Below are 26289 nucleotides of genomic sequence, written 5' to 3' on the forward strand. Positions count from 1 at the left end.
TGCTGTGGGCAAATAGCTGGAACTGCTCTAGTGACTGCCTGTCGCTGAAACCAGATGATGTTCTCAAGCTTCCAGACTGGCATCACAATCCTGAAGCCAGATACATTACAGATACATGCACTTGTCACCGGAGCCCAGCATTTCTGGGGGTCATTTTCCTGCAGAACTAAAATCACACATTCTTCAAATTATAGGTGAATCCTAATTCCATGACTCATTAGGGTTGATTAGTTTTTAAAGCAACACTTTTAAAGAAACTTCTAAAAAAATAAACTTCTAGTAAGTCAGAAAAAGACAATTATCATATGATAACAGTTATATGTAGAATCTAAAAAAAGATACAAATGAATGTATTGACAAAAGCAGACTCAGACAACAAATTTAAATGGTTACCAAAGGGGAATGGTGGGATGGGGCGGGATAAATGCGTTTGGGACTAGCAGATGCAAACTACAATATACAAGATAGATAAACAACAAGGTCCTACTGTATAGCACAGGGAACTGTCCTCAGTATTCTGTAATAACCTATATGGGAAAAGAATCTGAAACAATAAATATATGTATAAGTGAATCACTTTGCTGTACAGCAGAAACTAACGCAACACTGTAAATCAACTATACTCCAATATAAAAACAACATGGTAAAGCAACTACAATAAAAATTAATAAAGTAAGTAAAATTAAATAAACTGACTTTAATCCAATAAGTGAAATGGGATTATCAATAAAAATTTTTAAGTAAAAAAAAAAAAACCCAGAAATAGATTCACAGACATAGAAAACAAATTCATGGTTACCAAAGGGGAAAGGAGGAGGAGGGATAAATTAGGAATTTGGGATTAACAGATACACAGTACTATATATAAAACAAACAATAAGGACCTACTGTATGGCCGATAGATATGTACGATATATGCAATATCTTACCATAACTTATCCTACAATGGAAAAGAATCTTAAAGAGAATATATACATATCCAGTTTACTGTACACCTGAAACTAACACAACATTGTAAATCAACACACTTCCATTAAAATAATAAGGAGGCATCTTCTGAGAAGACAGCTTTTGAACAGAAATGTCCAGTTGAGCAAAAAGTTCAGAATGGCCCAGGTTGTAGGGGCTCAAAAAATTAAAGAGGATCTAAGGGAAGTGAGACAGGCTGAAAATAAATTTAACCTAAAATAAATTTAACTGCCTACTTACCAGGAACACAAGAACGTTTACTTTTAGAGAAAGTCTAGGTTACACTGCTGTGGAATCCATGAATTCGCAAATGATAAAAGGAAAAAAGAGAGAGGCCCCTGATGAGCGTGGGTGGTGCAGCTGCAAGACAATGAGGTTTTCGAAAATGCCGCCATTTGTAAAATGAGTTTAAAATAATATTTTGACAAGACTTCACGCCTATAAAGGGTATTAATTAGTTTGGAATGTCCTGCAGTGTTTAGATGCTTTGTATTTTGAACACACGGACTGATTAGTTAATCTGCAGCTGCTTCTGGGTGCTCAGCAATTCTTACTGTCTTGTTGCTAGGAGATGAGGACTTGCCCGAAATCGCCAGAATGATGGGTCCTGTGAAGAGCTGCTGGGCTGTGCCCACTGGCCACAGTGCCACCAAGTGGTCAATCTGTAAAACGGTGGGACCAAGTTTTCCACTGCTCTAAGCGATGGACATTAGAGTAGGCTCCGGGAGTTGGTGATGGATAGGAAAGCCTAGCGTGCTGCAGTCCATGGGGTCGCAGAGTCGGACAAAACTGAGCAAATGAACTGAACTGAATCACAGCTCTCTAAGGTTGGCGCTAGTACTAAAGAACCCACCTGCCAATGCAGGAAACATTAAAAGATGCGGGTTCAATCCCTGGGTTGGGAAGATCCCCAGGAGGAGGGCATGGCAACCCACTCCAGTATTCTTGCCTGGAGAACCCCACAGACAGAAGAGCATAGCAGGCTACAGTCCATAGGATCGCACAGAGTTGGACACGACAAAAGCAACTTAGCACACAAAGGTCATCTCTGTTCCAGAGAATCAGCAGGTTCACTAAACAGGGGGGAATTGTTTATTTCTCTTCATATTCTTCCCAACACAGTGAAGACTTTTTTTTCTCCAATGAACGCACCATGCCACAGCCAGCAGGATGGTGAATTTAAAGAATGTTGGACTGGTTGGCAGAAGGCATTGTAGTTTCCCCCTAATTTGACCTCTTTTGGACTTAATTTTCTCTTCTAAACAATGGGGGAGTTTGGGTTAGGTCTCCCAACATCCCATTCCTTCTACTCTACAAGTCTAATTCTTTGCTTTTTTTCCACATGTGGTTTTCATAGAGGAGCATAACCTGGAAGCTGACTCTGGTCCAGAAGCTCTAACAGATCTTGCTTCTGTTGCTTCAAAGTGAGTTTGGCAGGTGGCAGCAAAGCTGGAGGGTGAAGGGAGGCGCTATGCCCACCAGGAGAGGCAGAAGTGCCGACCTTATCTGGCAACTGACTCTGCTCTCCACATGCTTGGTGGAGGCCCAATGGGTAAAATTGTCCTTGCTGAGAGCACTGGCCAGAGCTCCAGCCCTGGCTCCTGGCACCCTGGGGAAACCTGTGAGGAAAGGTCCATGGGAAAGCTGATGGACTCGGAGCAGCAGGATGGTGGGACTACCGCTTTCACTGAAGATTAGAAGGAGAAATCCGAATCCTACCTCAAAGGCTGCAGCCCTGCCCCTTCCTCTGAGTTTATGGGCACCTGGAATTGGCTCCAGGGAATTGCTCTCCTAGGAACCTTGCTCCCCATCATTGATGCTGCTGCTGCTGCTAAGTTGCTTCAGTCGTGTCCGACTCTGTGTGACCCCATAGACGGCAGCCTACCAGGCTCCCCCGTCCCTAGGATTCTCCAGGCAAGAACACTGGAGTGGGTTGCCATTTCCTTCTCCAATGCATAAAAGTGAAAAGTGAAAGGGAAGTCACTCAGTCGTGTCCGACTCCCAGCGACCCCGCGGACTGCAGCCTACTAGGCTCCTCCCTCCATGGGATTCTCCAGGCAAGAGTACTGGAGTGGGGTTCCATTGCCCTCTCACTCCCCATCATTAGCTTTCTTGAATTCCTGTTTTGAGGCCATATGAATCCATATTCATGAGGCACCTCATCATGTGCCTGGTAAGGAGACTGGAGTCGTTTTCTTACTCCCCACAATAGCCTGCCTCCCTGTGACTGGTGCTTGGCAGGTAAATATGAGTTATGGTGAATGTTGTTCTTGTATTGCTGAGTGCATGCATGATAAGTTGCTTCATTTGTGTCCCACTCTGTGTGACTCTATGGACTGTAGCCCTCCAGGTTCCTCTGTCCATAGGATTCTCCAGGCAAGAATACTGGAGTGGGATGCCATGCCCTCCTCCAGGGGAAACTTCCCAATCCAGGGATCGAACCTGCATCTCTTAAGTCTGCACTGGCAGGCGAGTTCTTTACCACTAGTGCCACCTGGGAAGCCCTTGTGTTGCTGGGATTTATGAAAATCTTTATTAATCTGTATATTACATCCAGTTTCCTCCAAATTCAGGATCAAGTGAGACAACAGGATTCCTAAATATTAAACTAAAAAAGTACAGTGAATTAACAACATGCTGAGAAAATATAGCTGAATTATCATAGGTCTTGAGACTTTAGAGCTCTTGCTTTTGTGATTTGATTAACTCTATTTGTTATTATTTGGGGGGATTTTTTTCTAAAAATCTAATCTCAGTAAGACTTTGCATAAGATCCTCTCACTGAATTTCCACCCACTGGGGTAACTCACAGAACGTTAAAGACAGAAGAGAGTTTAGTAATCATCTAGTTATTTTCAGTTTAACCGAGACCAAAAATATATACATAAATAAAATTAAAGTAAATCAAATTTTATTTTTTACAATTTAACTTTTAAAAATAAATAAAAGTACTGCAGGGTCTCTTCTATTTTTTAACAACTATGAATCATAAAAGTCAAGGGCCAAGTGACATCAAGCTCTGACTCACTTTGTCATTTTTGAATATCATATGTGGAGGAGAAAGAAAAGGAAGAAAAAATACAAGGTATTCTTTTTATCTTTTGACCTGGTTGTTGAAGGCAGCACCTCCACTTGAACACATCAGCTCTATGATGTTTTGTGGATAGAATATTTTATTGTTCTCATTCTTTGCCCCCCAAAACCAAGCCCAATCATGTCTTGTTTCCCTGTGTCTACGAGACAGGATATACCAGTTTGTTTCCAATCTCAGATGTTCAGCACCACAAGCCCAGGAACCCAGCCAAAGCCAAGGAAAAGGTGGGGGCCAGCTCACCAAATTTCTAGGCTCTCCTGTTAAGAACATCATGCTCTCCTAGACCTCAGATTTCCACCCAGGCAGCAGCTGTTAGGCCCACAGAGGTCTGGATGGGCTTGACTGCTCAAGCGTTCCCTAGAGAGACATCTGTCATGTCAAGGAAAGAGCCACAGACCTGCAGCTAGGGGATTGAGTGTGAAAACCAGTTCAGTCACACTCTGACTTAAGCAAGTCCCATAATGCTGAGGTCCGATTTCCTCATCTAGAAAACAGAGATGATCATAAGAACATCACAGACTTTTTTAAGAGGATAACATGAGACAATGCAGGTAAAGTTGCTGAACTACTGATATTATTTGATATTATTATTTGCAATTCTTGTTAACTAGGGTGTGAAAATGCACACCAATCTTGTTTGTAAACCTGTTATTGTTTAAACAAAACATTTTTAAAATGTGCTCGTCCTGGATTTGAAATAATGGAGACCCGACAACCAAAGAAGAAAATCTCAAGTTACCTCGGCCACAGAAGAGTGTGAGCTTGGCGAGGGTATGATCACGTGTCCTGAGAGAGAGATGAGGGACAGGAAGTACTGGCTGGAGAAGCGGCCTCATGTCTACATGTTCAGGAGAGAGAAAAAACTGCTCCTTGCCCTTGCTGTCCCAGAGTTTGGGGGCCGCGCCAGGAAGCCGAAGGTGTCTGCCTGAATGGAAGAGCGCAGAGAAATGGCATCTGCATGACCCCTGTTGGCAGTTTCTGGGCTTGCCCAGCCAGGTTTCCTGCACATTGCTTGCATTTGATTCAGAAGGGAGGTAGGCATCCTGGACACAGCTGAGATGGGCCTGGGTGTGAGGAAAACAGCACGGCGACTTCAAACGCTTCAAGGCATCATCAGCTGGTTTCAAGAGCGAATGAGAATGAGAGACAGAAATAGGCCAACCAATAAGCTTTCTTTCCCTAAGCATCTTCATTAAAATTCAATCACAGACGGCTACCTGGGCAAGTTCTAGTATATTCTAACATATGGAGTGCTCTCCATTAACAGATCTGGACAGAAGGTAATGTAAAAACATATAAAATAACACTTCCTAAATGTTGCTCAGCAGAAGAAATACAAGTCTCTGAGATGTGTCACACAGGAGATTTGATTTGGAACAGAAGCCTATGGTTAACAAAAATTCAGTAGGGAGGAGAAAAAGGAAACAGAATAAAATCAGGTTAAATCATCAATCAAAGACTGTTTATGCTTTTTGGACCTAATAGTAAATAAAAAGTCAGAAAGCATTCTTTTTTTTTTTTTTAATGCATGTAACTAATATAGTAAAGGGACCGTTGACCATAAATAAGCTCAAGGTGAAAAGCTTCCTCTAAAACAAAAAGCAACTAAATTAAAAAAGACAAAAACTAAAATCAATAGTGAATGCATTCTACATAATAAAACATTTCCCTCAGAAAATTGATTGAAAAAATACATAAATAGCTTGTTTTTATAGTTAAATTTTTAACCTCTGCTGCATAATAATAATTGAAAGAATTCTGAGAAATCAGACAAAAGTATTTGGTGGATTTGAATTAATGGGCCAAGCAAGCTTTTTTCCCTTGGCTTCCCTGTCAAACGAATCATAGATCGAGTCTTTGGTTATAGTTCTGGCCGATGAAGGGATTTCTGAGATGCCGACATAGTTTTTTTTGGCCATCCTTGAACTGGTTGTGATAGTATAGGCATTGCTTCGGTAACACTTCATCGAGGACATGCAGAAAGTCTCTTTCATGCCTCTCCTAAAATTGGCATTATAAATGGAATACAGAGTAGGTTTAGAGGCTGAGGAACTAAAGGATATCCACGTGATAGCAGTGAACACAAGGGAACTTTTCTTATAGTCTCGTTCGTGGGGGTGCCACAGCTGAGCGACATGAAAAGGCAGCCAGGAGAGCAAAAACAGCAGATTTAAAATAAGGAACATCTTGATTGTTTTCACTTTTGTCCTTGGGACAATGTTCATGGTCCGCCTCACTGTCCGGCCATCAGTGCCGATTCTCCAAATGTATTTTATGACCTTCTGGTAAAAGAAGATTATGAGGATGCACGGGATCACAAAGCTCACCAAGAAATGGATGACAGTGTAGGCGGTTCCTTCCCAGGAGGAGGGAAGGAAATAGTTGCAGTGGTTGTCCCAGCTGGAGCCATAGAAGAACAACACAGGGGTCACAAAGGTCGCCTCGAAGATCCAGGATGCTGCGATCATCTTCTTGGCTTTCTCTCTGGACACCTTGAAGCTCAGTGGGTAGACGATGGTGTAGAACCGGTCTATGCAGATGGACAGGAGCACGTAGATCTGGACACCTGGGGTGAGATACTGAAAGTAACGCACCGCCCTGCACATGGCGCTGCCCAGGGTCCAGCGGCCGGTGGAGAACTGCAGCAGGACAAAAGGCGTGCTGGCCACGCTGACCAGAAGGTCAGCGCATGCCAGGGACACCACAAAGTAATTGGTGGTGGACTGAGTCCTCCTGCTGCGGTGGATGACCAGACACACCAGGGAATTGCCAAAGATAGAAAACAACCACAGGGCCCCAAAGAAGATGCTGGCGGTGGCCACTTCTCCAGGGCTCGGTCCGTACTGTGGATCTGTTCTGTTGCTCCTCCAGCTGTGCTCTGTCAGGTCTCGGCTCGGCAGAGGGGTGGTGGTCTCTGCGCAGCTGTGGTTGTGAACAGGCACCGGCAGTGTAGGAGCAACCAAAGGCGGCTTGCTGTTATCCATTCTGTGAGCAAAAACCATATTCATTTTTCCCCTCTTAGTTCTGGATAAGGAAAGAAGAATGAGGCCTCCTGTTAAAACGGTGTTACAAGGATTGATTCCTAAGGCTAACAATGATTTAGGATGCTTAGGTCAGTTGTCATTTGTCAAGGAGGACTTGTGCGTTGGTAGGAAAACTTGACTACTACCCAGAAAAAGCTCTGGCTCTGCTTCTCTTTCATTTTAGGGCTGTTTCAGCTGAGCCCAGCTCAGGGTCTCCCTGGCCTCCCCTCTCTCCTGACCTTCGTCAAATGTGGTGGAACGCACAGCAAGCCCCAGTCCTCACTGACCCTTGTTCCCTTCACGCGCTGGGGATCACAGAGCGGTAGGGATCTCAGATCTGGCTCACTTTCAGGGTTTACCCCCAAATGAACTGCTGGAATTCTGGGAAGCATATGAGAAGTTCCTGAATGTCCTAACACTAAAGTAGTGAGGCTGCAAGGGAGGAAAACTTGGGCAGATGGAAACACAGACGTCAGCTATGGAAATAGCTAACAGGAATGTGAATGCAGACTGGCTGGCTACTGGGAAGGACCTTGTCCTCACTTACTGCAGAATTCCCATTACAGAGGCATAGTGGGAGTACATGGAGCAAACGTAACACTTTCACGTGAGCCAGAAGTAGCTCATTTAATGACACAAAAACACAGCCTATTTTTCCCCAAACGATGTGCCACCTATTGATGACATTATTTGATGCTGCTGTTGCTACTGTTTCATAAAATGACACCCACTGAGAATGTGCAAGATGTCTCCTAAAGGATGTAAAACCAGGCTGCTAGAAACCTCATGGCATTCAGATAATTATAAGTAATCTACTCTAGCTTTACCCAGCCTTTAACTTTTTCTTACTACTATTCAGTTAGGGGAAAAAAGTTACACTTTTTAACAGGGAAAAACACTGTATCATTGTGAGCCATGCAATTAAAATTGAGGTGACTGTGGCTGCAGCCATCTTGAAGGTTTAATTTGGTCTGAATCTAGTAAGCAGAAAGAGAAAGCACAGCCACTGAATCCATAACAACCAGGGCTGGGGCACAGGGCAGGGCGCCCCAGCAACAGGCTCTGCCTCTTGCCCTTCCCCGGGGGCGGCTGTCACTACACCTCACAAAGAAATGTTTCTGTGGGGTCAAAGGACAGTTCCTAATGACCCATTTTTCCTTGAAGGATATTTGCAGTGATTTGTGGTAGGGAGAGGATGTTAATATATATTGTCCTCACCAAGAAACCCCATTCAACAAAAGTCTGAAGCTCAGGGTGATGTACAAATGGCCAGGTCCATGTTCCCTTCAAGGCTTTTTTTGTCCATGAAGCAGCCCTACTTAATTTCTTAAAGAGAAACATAAGTTAACTAGCCATTTTAATAACTAAAAGACCTTTAAGCATGCCTGGCTGGTTGACAGTAAGTCGTAAGACTAGCAACCATACTTTCCATATAAAAAATTAGGACACAGTCTGAAAACGGGACGTAAGATCTAAAATTAGCACTGTCCTTGAAAATCTGTAATGCATGTGTCATCCTTACAAAATCAAAATCATCTTTTCACCTTTATGTGCGTAAAACCTACAACACTGAAAAAAGAAAAAAAAAACTAAATTTTTTTTTAAAGATTTAAAGTTTAAAAGGACTGATACTGAAGCTGAAGCTCCAATACTTTGGCCACCTGATACGAAGAACTGACTCTTTGGAAAAGACCCTGATGCTGGGAAAGATTGACAGCAGGAGGAGGAGGGGACGACAGAGGATGAGATGGTTGGATGGCATCACTGACTCAACGTACATGAGTTTGAGTGAACTCCGGGAGTTGGTGATGGACAGGGAGGCCTGGCGTGCTGCAGTCCATGGGGTCGCAAAGAGTCAGACACGACTGAGTGACTGAACTGAACTGAAAGCTTAAAAATACAAGGGACAAGCAACATTCCCAGAGAGAAAGGGCTGTTCTAAATTTGTGGGGGAATGCCTGTGGCCTAAATAAAACAGGAGCTGGTGGCACGGGCACTTTTCTGTAGTTCCACACACACTTTGAAGCCTCTGAACTTCCTTCTGCTTCTTTCTTCCTCTCATAGCAAAACTCTGCAGATGAAACTCAAAATCACCACCACCACCACCACCACCGATGCGCTGCGGGGGCCTTCTTCTGTCCCTTCCTCCTGCAGCTTTACAACAGGTGTGTCCAACCCCCGCCATACACACACACACCTCCACCCACACACACACACACCCCCACCCACACACACACCCCCCCCCACCCACACACACACATACCCTCCGGGAAAGGGGACAAGGGAGGGGCTTCCCTCGTGATCCAGTGGTTAAGACTCCACACTTCCACTGCAGGGGAAGCATGTTTGATCCCTCTCCAGGGAACTAAGATCCCACAAGCTGTGGGGTGTGGCCAAATAAGAAAAAGAAATGGGACAAGACAGCCTGAGGAGTTGTTGAGTCTAGGTCTCACCTGATTGATGGCATGACTTTTCTGATTGGACCTAAAAGTGCTGCACCTCTGTTTACTCATTCAGTACACCAAGAAACTATGCTAGGTGCTAGGAAAACCAATGAAAAGTAAGGCCAGTAAAAGGGTAAATGTATAAATAAGCTGTCTGCCATATTATAATGAAATTCTAAAATAATTATAATTGACAGATAAGGAGCTAAGTGGCAGAGAAAAACAGGGACCCAATTTTGCTTGGAAAAGGGAAGAAAAGGAAAGGCTTCACAAAGGAGACCAAGGTGTAAGCCAGGGACCTGGAGGAGAGGTCCCTTCTTCAGGAAGACAGGGGTTTAAGAAAGAAAAAAAAGTCCCAAACATTCCAAGGGAGAGAGCGAGCATGTGGAATAACTTGGGGGTCATCCTTCTAGGGCTGACCTTTTGGGGGCCCTTTTCCCCTTCAGTTCAGTTCAGTTGCTCAGTCATGTCCGACTCTTTGAGACCCCATGGACTGCAGCACGCCAGGCCTCCCTGTCCATCACCAACTCCCGGAGCTTACCCAAACTTATGTCCATTGAGTCAGTGATGCCATCCAACCATCTCATCCTCTGTTGTCCCCTTCTCCTCCTGCCTTCAATCTTTCCCAGCATCAGAGTCTTTTCCAATGAGTCAGCTCTTAGCATCAGGTGGCCAAAGTATTGGAGTTTCAGCTTCAACATCAGTCCTTCCAATGAACACTCAGGACTGATCTCCTTTAGGATGGATTGGTTAGATCTCCTTCTAGTCCAAGAGACTCTTAGAGGTATAGTTTTCTGCAGACCATACTGCGCAGACCATACAGTCTCTAAATGCCCTACAATCAAACTGACCTACATTTTTCCTGTGGTTACAATGAGAAGTCATATTTTCCCCATTCATGGGCTGAAATGCAGTCACCCGGTGGATGAGAACATTAACATATGCAGAATGGCTGTGGTTCCCTCTTTCACAGAGCATTTTGTTACTCCTTTTCCCGGTTTGTTTTGCTTTAGAGCCATGCTGGATGTTCCCAGGGAGCTTTACAAAATGCTGATGCTGGGGTCCTTCCCTAGGGATTCAGATTTAATTGCTCTGGGATGCAGCCTGGGCATCAGGAGGTTTCAAGAGTTCCCCAGGTGATCCCCATGTGCAGCCCGGATTAACAATCACTGCTTTAGAATTGCTTCCACATTTCTGTCTTCTCCCATTAACTATGGGGTCCTGGGAAAAGGGCGTTATTCTTTGTCTATGCTCCACAGCTTCCTCTGAAGTTCTTTACATTAATAACCGCTTATTAGCTATTGAATGAATTGACTTCAGAAAGAGAGAGCTGAAATACAGGCCTCCTACTCTAGGTGGCTCTGCTAGGAGAATTAAAAGCAGAGATACAAAATCACTGTGTGTTCTCAGAGAGCTGGAACGCTGGTGACCATGGTGACAGGGGGAAACACAGCTCCTGACAAGAGCAGGGCAGGTGAAACTGAAGTCACCCAGGTCAACTCTCGTTTAAGGGCGAGTAAAGGCAGTTTAGGCGACCTCAGACAGCCTCCTGTACCCACTCGCAGAAAACATGGTCTGCCATATTATAACTAACTGAATTCTAGAATTCTAAAGTAAATGTTAAGAAAGCTCTCCCCTGCTCCATTAATTTGGAAATAAATATATCTTTAAGGGAGTATTTCTGAAATACAGAGGCTACGTAATTAGTAGTTGTGTCTGGGTCATCCATATTCAGTAATTTTAGCAACAACAGGAAAGCCGTCTTCACCTCTTTCCAGCTCATCCTGTCTCTTCCCAACCAGCCCTGAGACTACCACATGACACAGCGGATTGAGCTGAGACTGAGGGTCCCTATTCATATAAACCTTTCTCTATGTATTTTTTTAATTTAAATTTATTTAATTAGAGGCTAATTACTTTACAATATTGTATTGGTTTTGCCATACATCAACATGAATCCGCCACGGGTGTACACGTGTTCTCAATCCTGAACCCTCCTCCCACCTCCCTCCCCATACCATCCCTCTGGGTCATCCCAGTGCACCAGCCCCAAGCATCCTGTATCCTGCGACAAACCTGGACTGGCGATTCGTTTCTTATATGATATTATACATGTTTCAATGCCATTCTCCCAAATCATCCCACCCTCTCCCTCTCCCACAGAGTCCAAAAGACTGTTCTATACATCAGTGTCTCTTTTGCTGTCTCGCATACAGGGTTATTGTTACCATCTTTCTAAATTCCATATATATGTGTTAGTATACTGTATTGGTATTTCTCTTTCTGGCTTACTTCACTCTGATTATATAATAGGCTCCAGTTTCATCCACCTCATTAGAACTGATTCAAATGTATTCTTTTTAATGGCCGAGTAATACTCCATTGTGTATGTGTACCACAGCTTTCTTATCCGTCTGCTGATGGGCATCTAGGTTGCTTCCATGTCCTGGCTATTATGAACAGTGCTGCGATGAACACTGAGGTACATGTGTCTCTTTCAATTCTGGTTTCCTCAGTGTGTATGCCCAGCAGTGGGATTGCTGGGTCGTATGGCAGTTCTATTTCCAGTTTTTTAAGGAATCTCCACACTGTTCTCCATAGTGGCTGTACTTTTATCTATGTATTATCTAAGAGAGGAATTATCCATCTGTTGGGCTCTAAGAGATGTGTTTTAATATACAGGTGGGGAAAATGGTGGACATGAGCTGACATGATATAGAGCTAGGGAGTGAGCGACCTCTGTAATGATGGGGCCTTGCATCTATATATAAAATGATATGTCTGTCACTTCATATTGTAATTTTTATTTTGAGTGCTGTCTCCCCCTATTGGGTTATGAATTCCTTAAGGACAGGGACTGTGTCTTTACTTCTATATCCCTGCAGCACATAGATATTAATAAAAGTTTACTGAATAAATAAATGGGTAGATATGTTAAGAAAAATTATCCATCATTTGAAAATAAGGCACAGAGAGCATAGCATAATTTTTTAATATCATGCTAGGACACTGTTACATGGGCTTCCCCAAGGATTATTTAATTCTCTGGAAGAATGTATCTGTTCTTGATTTTGCTATTTACAATATGACTAGCACCCAGACATTACATGTAAACATGCAAATTTGTTTAGTAGAAAAAATAACCCCAAAGGTTATAGATTTATTGCCCTGTAGGACAATAACCAGTTTTGTGCCTCCTAGCAATCTTATGCTCACGTTATTTAAAGAAACAAAAAAATAGAAACACCCCCCCAATCCCTATCAATATCCATTTATTCAAATGTTCTTGGAAGCAACCTTATTATCTCATCTGTTCCTTCAGTAATAAGTTAATGAATTTTTGACATTATGTTCATTTCTATGATTGAATGAGAATGATGATGAATGAGAACCATGACTTTAACCTTTGGAAAACTGTATTTTGATGGGTATATGAATGATTAGATACTAATGAGAGGACCACAGAAGAGAATCAGAGGGGCTCAGACGATAAACTTCACAGTTTGCCAGAGGCTATTCCCAGATAAGTGTATCACTGCTGGGTAGGTTTCTTCCAGACTCAGGAAACCCTAACAACTGATTTATTTTTCCCTCCTGAAATTATACAGATTCAGAGATATTCCCATAATACAGGAAGAGTATGGCAAATTAGAATTTTATGTTAAATTTATATATGATTTGGTTGGGAAAAAAATGAATGGAAACATTTTCTGTAGAATTAGCCACACAGCCTGTGGCTAATGAGCAGTGAGATTAACTGCAATGAAGACAGGAGTTATAGTAGCATCAATACCACCAAGAGTTAGTACTTTTTATGTGTGTGTGCTTTTTATCTGTCAGGTATTTCATATGGAGAGACCTTCCAGAGAAAGAGGTAATATTATTAGCCCTATTTTTCAAATGAAAAAACTGAAGTTCTTCCCCAAGGTCATACAATTGGAAAGTGCTCACCCAAGACTGCCTTGCTCCAAAGCCCATGCTTTTTACCACCACTGGCACCTCATCTCCCAGGGGAGCCACAATGGGCTGATCTAAATTTGGAGGGTCAAACTGGCTGTACACAGACTTCTCAATCAAACACGAATATAAAATTCCCCCATAGACTCTTGCAACCCACAGATACATCTGTTCAATATGCTAGCTCATAAATATGTGACACAGTGAACATGTGGGGGGAAAAATCACTCCCACTATATACTGCAGGGAGGCTTAGCATCAAAAGTGCAGTAGACATGCTGGTCTGGAAACACAGCCTTTCTTCAGAATAAAGAATGTGAGAGTGTTGAAAATTCATTATCAGATGATTGACTGCTGCCTTTTAAATGTAGAATGAAAGCACAACTCTAGACTTCAGTTTGAACTGAAGTGTAGAAAAAGTCTGAACAATTCAGTATCACCCCAAGTAGGAAATTCTCTTTTAAATTTTAACTGTTGTAATTTAAGAAATATGATGGTGGTAGATATTTTCCTTAAACCTTTCACTGTTTTGTAGGCTTGATTTGCCTACATATGAAATAAGATTGGAACAGAGATGGGCTGGGACTAGCTTGCATGGGGCTCCTCAGAGCACATTCCTTCCCAATTCCAAGTTCAATGACATCATGTTGGCATCATGAATCAGCCAAGGTAGGAACAGTCGCACCGTGAGACTGACAAACACCACAAATAGGCTCTTTCCCTGCAGAGCCAGTAGTTACCAGCCCACCACTTCCAGTAGGGCAGTTCACAGACCAACCTATCCAAAAGTCCTGGACTCACACGCAGCCCTGAATTTACAAATGGCTAAGGAGGTCACACAGGTTCTTTGGAAGCTTCCTGAGTTCCTATCTTGCTTCCTGGCTCTGAGCTATGGCTCTGGTGTGGACACTGAGCTAAGCACTTTATAGAACTATGTAAGGCCCAGGTAGCTACCAGCATGACTGTGGTGGGGGAACAGGAAAACCAGAAAGAGACAAGACATGTTCTCATAATGTGCCACACAGACAGGGCTGCCAGATGAAACACAGGAAGCCCAGTTAAGCATGAGTTTCAGATAAATAACAGATAATTTTTTAACATAACTATGTCCCGTCCTATATTTTTCTTACCTAAATCTGACAAACCTACACACCTAGAACATAATCTTCTGCTGAGAGACACTTTTTTCCAGCTCACAATATAGGCTTACTGAAAAGCAGATATGTGTACAGGCTTTGAAGCAGACTGAAGTAGGAGTACTATCTCTGTCACTCATTATCTAGTTGTGTGACCCAAAACAAGTTATCTAACCCTCTTGATTCCAGTGTTCTCATCTGTAAAATGAGAATCTGTTCAGTCGTGTTTTTGTGATCCCATGGGCTGTAGCCCACCAGTTTTCTCTGTCAGTGGAATTTTCCAGGCAAGAATACTGGAGTGGGTTGCCATTTCCTACTCCAGGGGATCTTCCCAACCGAGGGACTGAACCTGCATCTCTTGGATTTCCTGCACTGGCGAGTGGATTCTTTACCACTGTGCCACCTGAGAAGCCCAGAAAATGAGGATAATTAGTCCCTATTTCATTTGATTATTATGAAGATTAAATGAGATAGTATATGCTCAGGAGTTAAATGAGTTATTACAAGTCAATCTGTGTGGTACGACACCCTCAGTAAGTGTTATCCTACGATAGTTCTAAAACACACCTAGCTTGGTGTCTGACACATAGCAAGTGCTGAAAATATTAGCACTACTGTTAGCCCATAAAAGTCTTCTAAGCCATATGACAAGCAAATTTTAGTAACCACAGCACACATCACACCCTAGAGTCATATTACTAACATTGGTCACATAATTTAGGATTGTTAAGGATGAATGGCTTTTGTCAAGGGCCTGAATACCTCATCACTGACAACACTGCTTTTAAGGGGAAAGTCACTGAGATCCAAATAAACAAACATAATCTTTCTCCAAGTTCCTTTACGTTGGGGATTTGTGTGTGTATGTGTGTGTGTGTGTGTGTGTGTGTGACATATTTGCCAGATAAGGGCTTCCCTGGTGGCTCAGAGGGTAAAGCATCTGCCTGCAATGTGGGAGACCTGGCTTTGATCCCTGGATCGGGAAGATCCCCTGGAGAAGGAAATGTACAACCCACTCCAGTATTCTTGCCTGGAGAATCCCATGGACAGAGGAGCCTGGTAGGCTACAGTCCACAGGGTCACAAAGAGTTGGACACGACTGAGTGACTTCACTTTCTTTTTGCCAGATGAAACTTTTTCCTATACCCTGAACCAAAATATGTATTGATAATCTAACTAGACTGTGTCTTTCTCAAAAGCATACAGACACTATCCTGCTTAAATTATTTCCTTTAGATAATTCTGAATAATTGCAAAAGAACCTCATAATTCCAGTGAAAATTAAGTTTCTTCTCCACCATCTGAGACTCCTGGCATTGTGATTTATAAGCTTGAAATTTTCCCTAATGCCCTTCTCTCTTTCTTCTGGTTATATAATATATATAAGTATTTCTCCATAATATTTTCAGGTCTGCGCTTTTCAATCTGTTTCCCAACTGAGATCAAGCAGTTTCCTGAGATCAGATGTGGCACATTTTCTCTTTGTTTGAATATTTGTTCTGCTTTCAAGGAGAACATGATTTTTTTTGAACAGGAAAGGGTTTTCAAAAAAGCCTCTTCTAACATCACAAATGCAGGAGACCTGGGTTTGATTCCTGGGTTGGCAAGATCCCCTGGAGAAGGGCATGGCAACCCACTCCAGTATTCTTGCTTGGAGAATCCCCGGGACAGAGGAGCCTGGTGGGCTACAGTCCATGGGGTTGCAAAGAGTCGGACACAACTGAGCGACTAAGCACACACACAACATCACAAAATATCCCAAAATAATGACATTGCTGGTGAGAAATTCTAGATATCTAGAGTTAAGGAACTATATTCTTCTTTTGGAGAAGGAAGTGGCAACCCACTCCAGTATTCTTGCCTGGAAAATCCCATGGACAGAGGAGCCTGGTGGGCTACAGTTCATGGGGTTACAAGAGTCAGATACGGCTTAGCAACTAAACCACCACCACCACGATTCTTCTTTCATTACCTTTACCTTTTTTTTTTTTTTTCACATAAATTTGAAAATATTAGAAATAAACAGAGTCAGCATTCTTGGTGTGATTTCCAGAAATCAGGAGGGCTTCTATCCCCTCTGCTTCTCTCACCATTAGAGCAACATTCTTTAGGGTCAAAGTCCCATTTTAGTATACATGCTGCTAAGTGAGCACCAAAGGTCCACTTAAAATGTAAATGCTTCTTAAAGAGTAAATTTTAAAACATATTATCAGTAGAACAGTGGTGATATCTGAGAGCCTTTCTATCCTGGAGAGCTATGATCTTAGTGAAAATGAGAACAGAAGAGATGCCAGAAAGCCAACACCACAAGCAACAGTCAGGATCTGGAGAGAATGAAGGTGGGGTGTCACATTGTGGGAAGGGATGGGTGGAGGCTGAAAGGTTGAAGCTGAAGAAGATAAATGCCATCGACTTGACAGTTTTGTGTGGGTATGGCTGGCACTGGAGAGATATATGACCCACAGAAGTCCAACAGAAAGGAGCCCAGGCTTCACCCACATGGAGGTTTACGTTGATCACAGGGGCAATCCTCCCCAGACTCTCTGTAGACCTAGCTGCAGAAGGAAATGTTAGGTCATACCGGCTCCTCTTTGGGGGAATGTATAAAGGACACGATCCAGTATTTCCCACCCCAGCTGCCACTTAGTACAGATCTATGTGGAAGCCTGAATAACACTTCCTGTCTCTCTACTGTTCTCACAAAGTCTGTGGTCAGATAAAATGCAAAAGAAACAAACAGCAATAAACTTCACCCTAAGAAATGACCACTTTGTTATGACAGTATATATACACAGCAGTCCTCAATCACATGTTATCTGATATTTTTTATCATCTAGGAGAAGCCAGGATTGGGCTAATTGCTGGAGATACAGAGGTAAACTAGAGCTCTCCTCTAGTGGGAGAAATAATATTACATAGCTAAATAAGAAAAAGTACACAATTAATAAATGGTTAGTGCCATGGGAAAAAACAAAGCAAAATGAAGGTTCAGAATGGGCAGGAAAGGGATGGCAAGTGGGTGGTTGGCTGGTCACCCAGTGGCCATTCCCAACACCTCCCCTGCCTTCCTGTCTCCAGAGGCTGACAAGGAAAGATAATCACCTTCCACCAACCCTTGCAGCTAGGGGTGGTCATATCAACATCATCTCCTCTGGCCACTGAGACAAGAGAAAGCCTCCTTGTAGGGTGCTGGGAGGCTCGCGAAAAAAATCTTTCTTAAAAGGAAAAGGGCATGTCGGGAGTGTTCTTTCTTATGAGCCTGGCTATCCCTCACTTTCTGCCTTTGTAAACTGTCACATAATGATACCAGTGCAATTGGTGGTATCTTATGAGGTTAAGGGACGTCCTAAGACTCTCAAAGATACCACGCAGTGCTCTGACATTACAGAGCTGCCAGAACACCTGCCTCCAGACTACTTATTAAGTAGTCCTTGATTTCTTAAACCCTTTTGAGTTTTCTGTTCAGTTCAGTTCAGTAGCTCGGTCGTGTCCGACTCTTTGCAACCCCATGAATCGCAGCACGCCAGGCCTCCCTGTCCATCACCAACTCCTAGAGTTTACCCAAACTCATGTCCATTGAGTCGGTGATGCCATCTAACCATCTCATCCTCTGTCGTCCCCTTCTCCTCCTGCCTTCAATCTTTCCTGGCATCAGTCTTTTCAAATGAGTCAGCTCTTCGCGTCAGGTGGCCAAAATATTGGAGTTTCAGCTTCAAAATCAGTCCTTCCAATGAACACCCAGGACTGATCTCCTTTAGGATGGACTGGTTGGATCTCCTTGCAGTCCAAGGGACTCTAGTTTTCAGTTATTTGCCTCTAAATGCAGGATCTTATTTCAGATAGTCATCAGAGAAGGATTCTCTGAAATGATACTAGAGCTAAAATCCCATTTACAGGAAGCCAGCCATGTGGAAATCAGAATGCATTCTAGGCAAAAGGAAGAATGAGTCCAAAGGTCCTGGGGCAGGAACAAGCTTGTTATGAAGCTGGAGTATCTGAATGTGGAAGAAAATGGTGGTGGTGGTGGTGGTTTAGTCTCTAAGTCGTGTCCAACTCTTGCAATCCCATGGACTGTAGCCTGTCAGGCTCCTCTGTCCGTGGGATTCTCCAGACAAGAATACTGTAGTGGGTTGCCATTTCCTTCTCCAGGGGATCTTCCCCACCCAGGAATCAAACTCAGGTCTCCTACATTGCAGGCAGATGATTTACCAACTGAGCTATGTGCCTCACATAGCTCAAGAAAGAAAATGGGCAGGGATTAGGTCACATATAGCACTGTAGGGCACAGGTGTTATTCTTATTGCAGTGAAATCCACTGCAAGCTTTAAGCAATGGACGAATATGAGTATTACCAGATTTGTGTTTTAAAAATACAACTTTAGCTGCTGTGTGGGTAGCTGAGAGTAGAAGAGGAGAGAACTGTTAAGAGGCTCTTACAATTACCTAGGTACATGATGACCAGGGCAGTAGCAGTGTAAGTGGAAAAAAGTAGATGGATATTGAAAACCTATTGGAGAAAGAGCCACCAAGATTTGCTGATGTGTGACGGGGTAGGGGATGGAGATGATTCTTAAGTTTAGGATGTGAGACGCAGAAAGAAAAAGTTTGGGGAACTGGAAATCAGCAATTCTATTTTGGCTGAATTAAATTCCTATTGGATATTCAAGCAGAGCTATCCAGGTGGCACCTGGACATATAAGTTTGGAGAAATGTCCTTCAGATTCTTTGCCCATTTTTATTAATTCATTCATCATTCCATAAGCATATTGTAAGATCATACAATGCGCCAGAATGTACTGTGCTAAGAACTGGATATACAATGGCAAACAAAACTGCGTCCCTACCCTCATGAAGGTCATAGTCTAGTTGTGGAGGGGTGGAGAGAAGAGTAAGAAATAAGCACAAATAAAGACAGTAAGTTGTGGGCTTCCCTGGTGGTCTAGTGGTTAAGAATCCATCTGCGAATGCAGGAGACATAAGAGACTCAGGTTCGATCCCTGGGTCGGGGAGATCCCCTGGAGGAGGGCACAGCAACACACTCCAGTATCCTTGCCTGAAGAATCCCATGGACAGAGGAGCCTGGCAGATTTATAGTCCATAGGATTGCCAAGAGTCGGACACGACTGCAGCGACTTACCACGTGTGCACAGGAAGATCCCATATGCCGCAAGGTAGCTAAGCTCGTGCACCGTAACTACTGAGCCCACGCGCTAAATCTATTGAAGCCCACACTCCCTAAAGCCCGTGCTCCCCAACAAGGGAAACCATTGCAATGAGAAGCCCGCGCACCCCAACCAGAGAGTAGCCCCCACTCTCCAAGACTAGAGAAAGACAGCAACGAAAACCTAGCACAACCCCCCAAAAAGACAGTAAGTTGTTAAAAGTTGTATGAAAGAAAAGAGCTATTTTAAGAGCTTGGCAGGAGGCCCCTTTCTTGGGCTTCGAGACTGGGGAAGTCATGGAGGCAGGAGAAGCAGGGACAGAGGCCAGGGTCCTCTGCAGTAGACTCGCCAGGACTGCTGCTGCAGACAGAACACAGGCCAAGGAAATCCAGTCACCACTGGATCCCCAGCTTCCTTTCAGATCTGAACAATGTTTCAGGCTCCTTGGGGCCTGGCCTTAGGACTGCTCTTGTGACAGGCTGTTGTTCTTAAGGTGACTCAGAATTCTTTGCTCCATCACATGGGGGCAGGGAAGACAGAAAGGAGTAAGCGGGGCCTGGAGGGGCAGAGTACTTCTGGGTACCTCCTTTCACTCTGGTACCACAGAGGGGCTCCCCGTTCTCCCTCCCTACTCCCCATTATGTGCCCATCAGGTGCTCTATAAGCAAAGAGAGGTAAGGAATCAGGGAGGAGAGAGGTCTGACACCCCTCTGAAGGTCACTGCTCCACGGGGTCAGTGGCTGCCCACTGGTAAGTGCAACCGGAAGACCCCACTGCCTGGTATAGAGAGAGGTTAAGTCATTGAGATACTGATGTGCGTGCACTGTGCTCCTTGCTGGGACTTTTTTCCTGTCCTCTGCTGAGAATGAGCCCAGGGCTCAGCACTCTCTAGTCTTAGAGGAGAGTTTCTTACCAGGCCTGAGACAAGCCTGTTTCCTTGGCTTTTGTTTTCTGGATGCTGGGTTCTCTGGTCGGCAGGGGAGGGGGTGGGATTTCTGCAGTTCTGTACAGGGGAGGAGGGAGAAACTAGGACCTCTGAAACAGGAGTGTGGCTGTGCCCCCTGGAGTCCTGCAAAGGGGAGTCCTGGATGGGCACAAGGGATCTTTTGAGGATGATGAAAAGGTTGTGAAATTGGATTATGTGATGGTTGTACAATTCTGTAAATGTTAACAAAAATCACTGAATTGTACCCTTAAAACAAGTGAATTTTATGGCATGTAAATAAAGCAATTAAAAAGAAAAGGCAGGCCTGGGACCCTTGCCTCACTTCCTCACTGTGCTCCAGGTAAGGGACAGGTGGTGATGGAGGTTTGCAGGTAGGGAGGTGGGTTCAAGGAATGGAGTTCCCCAGCTGGAAGAGAGGCCACTGCTCCAGGTCAGGGGTGGGGCAGGGGGCTATACTGATCCAGCAGCTTCACCAACCTTCAAGCACACACACCAGTTCAGGCCATACTTACATCTCTGGCTCTGAGGTGGAGGGACCCACATGCAAGAACCAGGGGGAAGCCTTGGGGAGCTACGGGTGGCCCCCAACTGACAGCCATCAAGGAAATGTGCCCTTAGTCCTACAAGGACGAGGCACGGGATCTACCAACCACAGATAGGAGCTTAGAAGGGGAATCAGCCCTGGGGCCTCTACAAAGAGTGCTGTCCTGTCAACACCTTGAAGCCTTGTGAGACTCTAAGCGGAGAAACCGGCCAAGCCCACCAGACTTCTGATCTGCAGAACTGTTACATAATCAACGGCTGCAATTGTGTTGGCCAAGTTTGTATTCGTTTGTGACAGCAGCAACAGAAACATGCAATACAGATTTGCTATAAAACCGAGTGTGAACAACGAAACTCATACCAGCCATTCTATCACCTTCCACGACCCTACCAGTATCTAGGATATCAGAAACCCCCCAAATCTTAAAGAACGTAGTACTTTCTACTTCACCTTTAATGTTAGACTGTAGGCCGAGACACCCAAGCTATAATTCTGATTATAAGCACTGAACAGCAAATTAAGAGACCCAGGTCTTATTTTTATATCAGTGTAAGGACCTCAAGTAAATTAATCTCCCTGAATCTCTGTTTCCATGTCTGCCACAAAAATGAGTTGGTCCAGATGATTTCTGAGGTCATGTTCGCTGTATGAACCAAAACTGACAGGCAGACATCATAACGAGCAACACGCATTCATTTAACTTAAAAGCCACCACTCGCAGCTGGTGGAGAGCGCCTCCTGAAAATGCACTCTGATGGGAGGAAAGGGAATCTGTTAAGGGATGCTGGGGTCCAGTCCAAGGTCACTAGTCTCGGTCTCCAAAGGAGAGATGAATTGTACTGAGGGGTCAGCCTAGCCCTCCTCAGTAGTTACCCTGGATGTGCCAACAATCTCCTAGAGAAGATTCCTCACCAGAAGTGGTCTGGTCTAAGAAAACCTGCCACCTGTGTTTGCTTCCCATCCTGGGTAACACGAGACTTCTTGGGGAGGAGAAATATTTGCTAGAAACCCTGAATGTCCTCTACCAATTTTTCCACCTCTCTTCCTAGAATGGGATCTTTCAAGTTTTGATGAAAATAATTTGGCCAAGGAATTTGCGCCTCAGTAAACTCAGTTTATTACAACAAACATTTTTTGAACAGCTGCTGTGTGCTCGTTGAATTCAAGTTTGGGAGACAAATGTTCAATTTCATTTCCAATCTCTGATTTCAGTACCAACATCTTTAGTCATGAGACTGAAATAGGAGAGATGTGGGGAGGCAAAGACCAGATTCATTACACTCAAAGCAAAGAGCTGAACAGTGGATGCGATCTACAGCCTTTTGAAAAGAAGGTGAAGGATTCATTAAGAACTGAGTATAAGCACTGAATAGTGAGTTACCAAAAACTTCTCTCTTTCAGAAGCATTTACATGCTGTCTCACATCAAGTTCACATCAACACTCTGGGTAAATTTTGATCTGCACCACTGTCCTCAATCATGATTTTCCAAGAAAGCTACCCTCAAGCTCATGGAGAAGCTAGATTTGAATGCGCAGCACATGTATTTTTCATGGACAAATTATGCAACTATGTATGTGGTCAGATGTGATTAAAAATATGGTTGAACACGTATTTGCATGTGTTTCACATGGTTAATCACATATCTTAGTGCCATATATTTTTAGACATTTTAGCAGTTAAAATGCTACTGCTATCACTTCTCAGTGCTTATTTTAATCCTCTCTGCATATAAGCAATGACTGACCGAAATCACCAATACCAGCAAATTTCAACTTCCTCTTCGGAGGCAGGTGTGACATTGAGTCCATACATGTGATATACTCCTACAGACACATCCAGAATTATGTGCAACACTTGGCACTCAGACCACAATCTTCAAGCCAAGAAGTCATGGAGTCATGTAGGAAAAAAAAATAATTATGTTGACGTCCTTAAATTTATTATAATAAGTTTTTTTTAAAAAATGAATAACCAGCAAACTTTGGTATTTTATTGAGCTAGAAATTATTTGCAACAGACACCCTTTGCTTAGGACGTATTTTGACACTTTGGTTGATAAGCATTGCCCTGCTATACCATAAGTGTACGCTTGAAATCCCAATTCCTGAAGGCTAAAGGTGCACAGAACCATGGAAAAAGTAATGAGAGAAACACATTCTCCACACTGGGAAATGGTGGGATAAGATAAACCTGTGACAAAAGTCCACTAATGAGCATTTTTCTGGAAGTAACTAATTCCCTCCTATGCTCTTTAAAGCCACTGACATCCCAGGCGGGTTTCATAGCCTGTATCCAAATTCAAAGGTGTATTTCTTTCTTGACATGTAGAAGAAACTACTCGAAACACATTAAAAATATGAAGAGGCTATGTTATCTCAACCACCATACATGGTTCAAAGCACAGGCTCTTAGACTAGTGGTCCAGAGGTCATTTTGCCTCCCAGGGGACGTTTGGCAATACTGGGATGCTCTTGATTTTCACAACTCAGGGAGGAAAGTGTTGATATCTCGTAGGTAGAGGCCAGGGATGCTGCTAAACATACTACAGTAAAGAGGACGAATGCTCCATTCCCAACACAGAACTGTCTGATCCAAGATGCCAATAGTGCTGAGGCTGAGAAACCTTGTTCTCAAGCCAACCTGCCTGGGTTTCAAATCACCTGTTACTTGTGTAAGTTACTTAACATCTACGTGCTTATTGTCTTTAACAGTGAAATTAGAACAGTAACAGTCTCTGCACTTTATTGATTTATTGTGAGAAAAAAATGACACAGAAAGGAGCTAAGAACAATGTCCAGAACAAAGCCAGAGCTTAACAAATGTTTACTTTTGTTATCACTATATGCATTGAAAAAGACGGAGAAGAAAAATACCAAAATTTTAAAATAAGTTGTTTCTAGGTGGCCAGACCACAACTGATTTTTATTTTCATTATTCTTTTATATGTCTTTATATTTTCCAAATTTTCTAGAATTGTATTTATTATTACTCTAGAGGAAAGAATTTTCCTTTGGGACATAGTGGAACCAGAAAGACCTGGATTCAGATGCTGGCTTTATTTGCTGTGTGTGGCTTTGGGCAGATTAGTTATCCTGAGTTTCAGCTCCCTGATCAGAAATTGGATCTAGTAACGCATATCAGAGAGCTTCCATCAAGATTAAACATGACAGTCATTCAGTGCCTTGGAAATATACTGAATGACAGGCTCTGAGAGATGAGAGCTTTCCAAGTTTGGCCCAGGAAAAATGACGCTACAAACAGGGAAAAATATATTCATGATGGTGACTGCCCTTTTGGTTTTTAAACTGTCCTCTCATCTCAACCCACTGTTTGTCTGGACTCAGAGGAGAAATTGCACCCATACACTGATCCTTGTCTCTATTCCTTCTACCTCCCCACATACACATCCTAGGAAAGGATCTGATAATCTGGTGGGCAGGGCAGACCAGCAGCCGGAAGTTACTGTGAGTGAAGGCAGGACCAGGTATCACTTTCACAAGCTTCACGCACCCTCACTATTCCTCTTCGTATTTCTTCTTTCATCTCCAGCCTCCAAGCTGAAAGTGTTCTTAGCAAGGTCTCTCCTCCAGGGGAGCCTCTCCACTTTCTCTCCTGTTTCTGTCTGCTTCTGTTCAGCTGGTTGAGAGGACTGTCCCCTTTTAGATTTGAGAGGGATGAGTGGAAACCCAGAGAGGCTTCTAGATCCAAGCCTCTTGTGTGCACAGCCCTGCTCATCTGAGGAGGCCAGCAAGCGTGCTGTGGGCAAGCAGCACTGGCCCAGCTACAGTGTTTCCAGCAGGGCTGTTTCTCTTCCACAACTCATTCACTCCAGGCTACACTGAAGGCTGGGAGGATGAGTAGACAGGATTAAAGGACACACACCTTATCCACAAACCCCACTCTTCATGTTCCTAATGATCCTTAATCAGATGGAAAAAGAATTGTAGTTTAGTCCTAAGTCATGTCTGACTCTTTTGCGACCCCATGGACTATAGCCTGCCAGGCTCCTCTGTCCATGGGATTTCCCAGGCAAGAATACTGGCTTGGGTTGCAGTTCCTTCTTCAGGGGTCTCCCCAACCCAGGGATTGAACTTGCGGCTTCTGCATTGGAAGGCAGATTCTTTGCCACTGAGCCACTAGCAAAGCTGGGAAAAAGAATAGAATGGGTTATATTTGTTTATGCTATCAGGAGGGGTAACTATTTTAAGCCTAGTTATTAACCTGCTAACAAATTCAAATCCCAAGCAACCTTTAAAGATGCTCCAAGACAATCTCTTGTACTCAGGTCCTAATCGCCACGGTATGGAAATGGCAACCTGGCTCAATCCATTCTGACTCTGAAGATCCCATGGTTCTCTAGGGAGGAGTCCTGTAGTCCAGTGGGGTGGGATCTTGGTGCAATGTCCTAGGGAATGGGAAGGATGGTTGGTTAGGACAGGATGGCCTGGGGCAGGAACTGATCTTCTCAAGGCATTCTCTCTTGGCCCAAGGTGAACTGTCTCAATGATGCCAGGCCAAAAAAACATCAGAGGAAAATGAGACTGTTCAGGGTGCCTCCACCTAGATGTAAATACAAGTATCAGGAGAACTACATTCTAAATGTAAATAAAATGTCAGGGGGATTGGTAATCACCAGGAAAAAAATTTATGGACTTTCTTGAACTCTAGTCTGCTCCAAGGTTGGTCTGACTAGCATAAGTAAATTTCAGACATAACTTTGACTGTTGCCAAGTTCTCTCCTACTACACTTTAACCTCCTCAATACCCTTCCCCATAAAAGCATGCAAAACAAAATAGATATGGGACCCCAGAATGCTGTCAAGAGTCTTCAGTCTTCCCATTCTTCATTCACAAGTGCATATTGAGATGATACCATAAACAAACCAGGTGCTAAGTGCTAGAAATCCAGAGATGGAAGAAGTGGGTCCCTTCTGTCCAGAAGCTGACTTCAGATGACTATGATAGTCTTAGGTGTACTTGTTCCAGGGAAATGTAGATTTCAGCAAGGATCA

The 26289-nt window shown here is 43.6% G+C and overlaps 1 protein-coding gene across 25 annotated transcripts in view; it reads right to left on the bottom strand.

The window, feature by feature from the left end:
- Positions 1 to 5569: 5569 nt before the first annotated feature.
- The window catches only part of GPR19 (G protein-coupled receptor 19), a 35023-nt gene continuing 14303 nt past the window's right edge, over positions 5570 to 26289 (bottom strand). For 19 of the 25 annotated variants that reach the window (XM_055570566.1, XM_055570575.1, XM_055570430.1 and 16 more), the window contains one exon: positions 5570 to 7087. In XM_055570566.1, coding sequence (XP_055426541.1) covers positions 5830 to 7071 — 1242 coding nt within the window. In that variant the 5' untranslated portion in view covers positions 7072 to 7087 and the 3' untranslated portion in view covers positions 5570 to 5829. Of the gene's footprint in view, positions 7088 to 10071; positions 10093 to 10381; positions 10595 to 24002; positions 25423 to 25526; positions 25683 to 26289 lie in introns of those variants that run through there. The other 6 variants (XM_055570438.1, XM_055570600.1, XM_055570611.1 and 3 more) reach the window with 6 other exon arrangements.

The sequence above is a fragment of the Bubalus kerabau genome, chromosome 1 (assembly GCF_029407905.1).
Source record: "Bubalus kerabau isolate K-KA32 ecotype Philippines breed swamp buffalo chromosome 1, PCC_UOA_SB_1v2, whole genome shotgun sequence".
NCBI classification, from domain to species: Eukaryota; Metazoa; Chordata; class Mammalia; order Artiodactyla; family Bovidae; genus Bubalus; species Bubalus kerabau.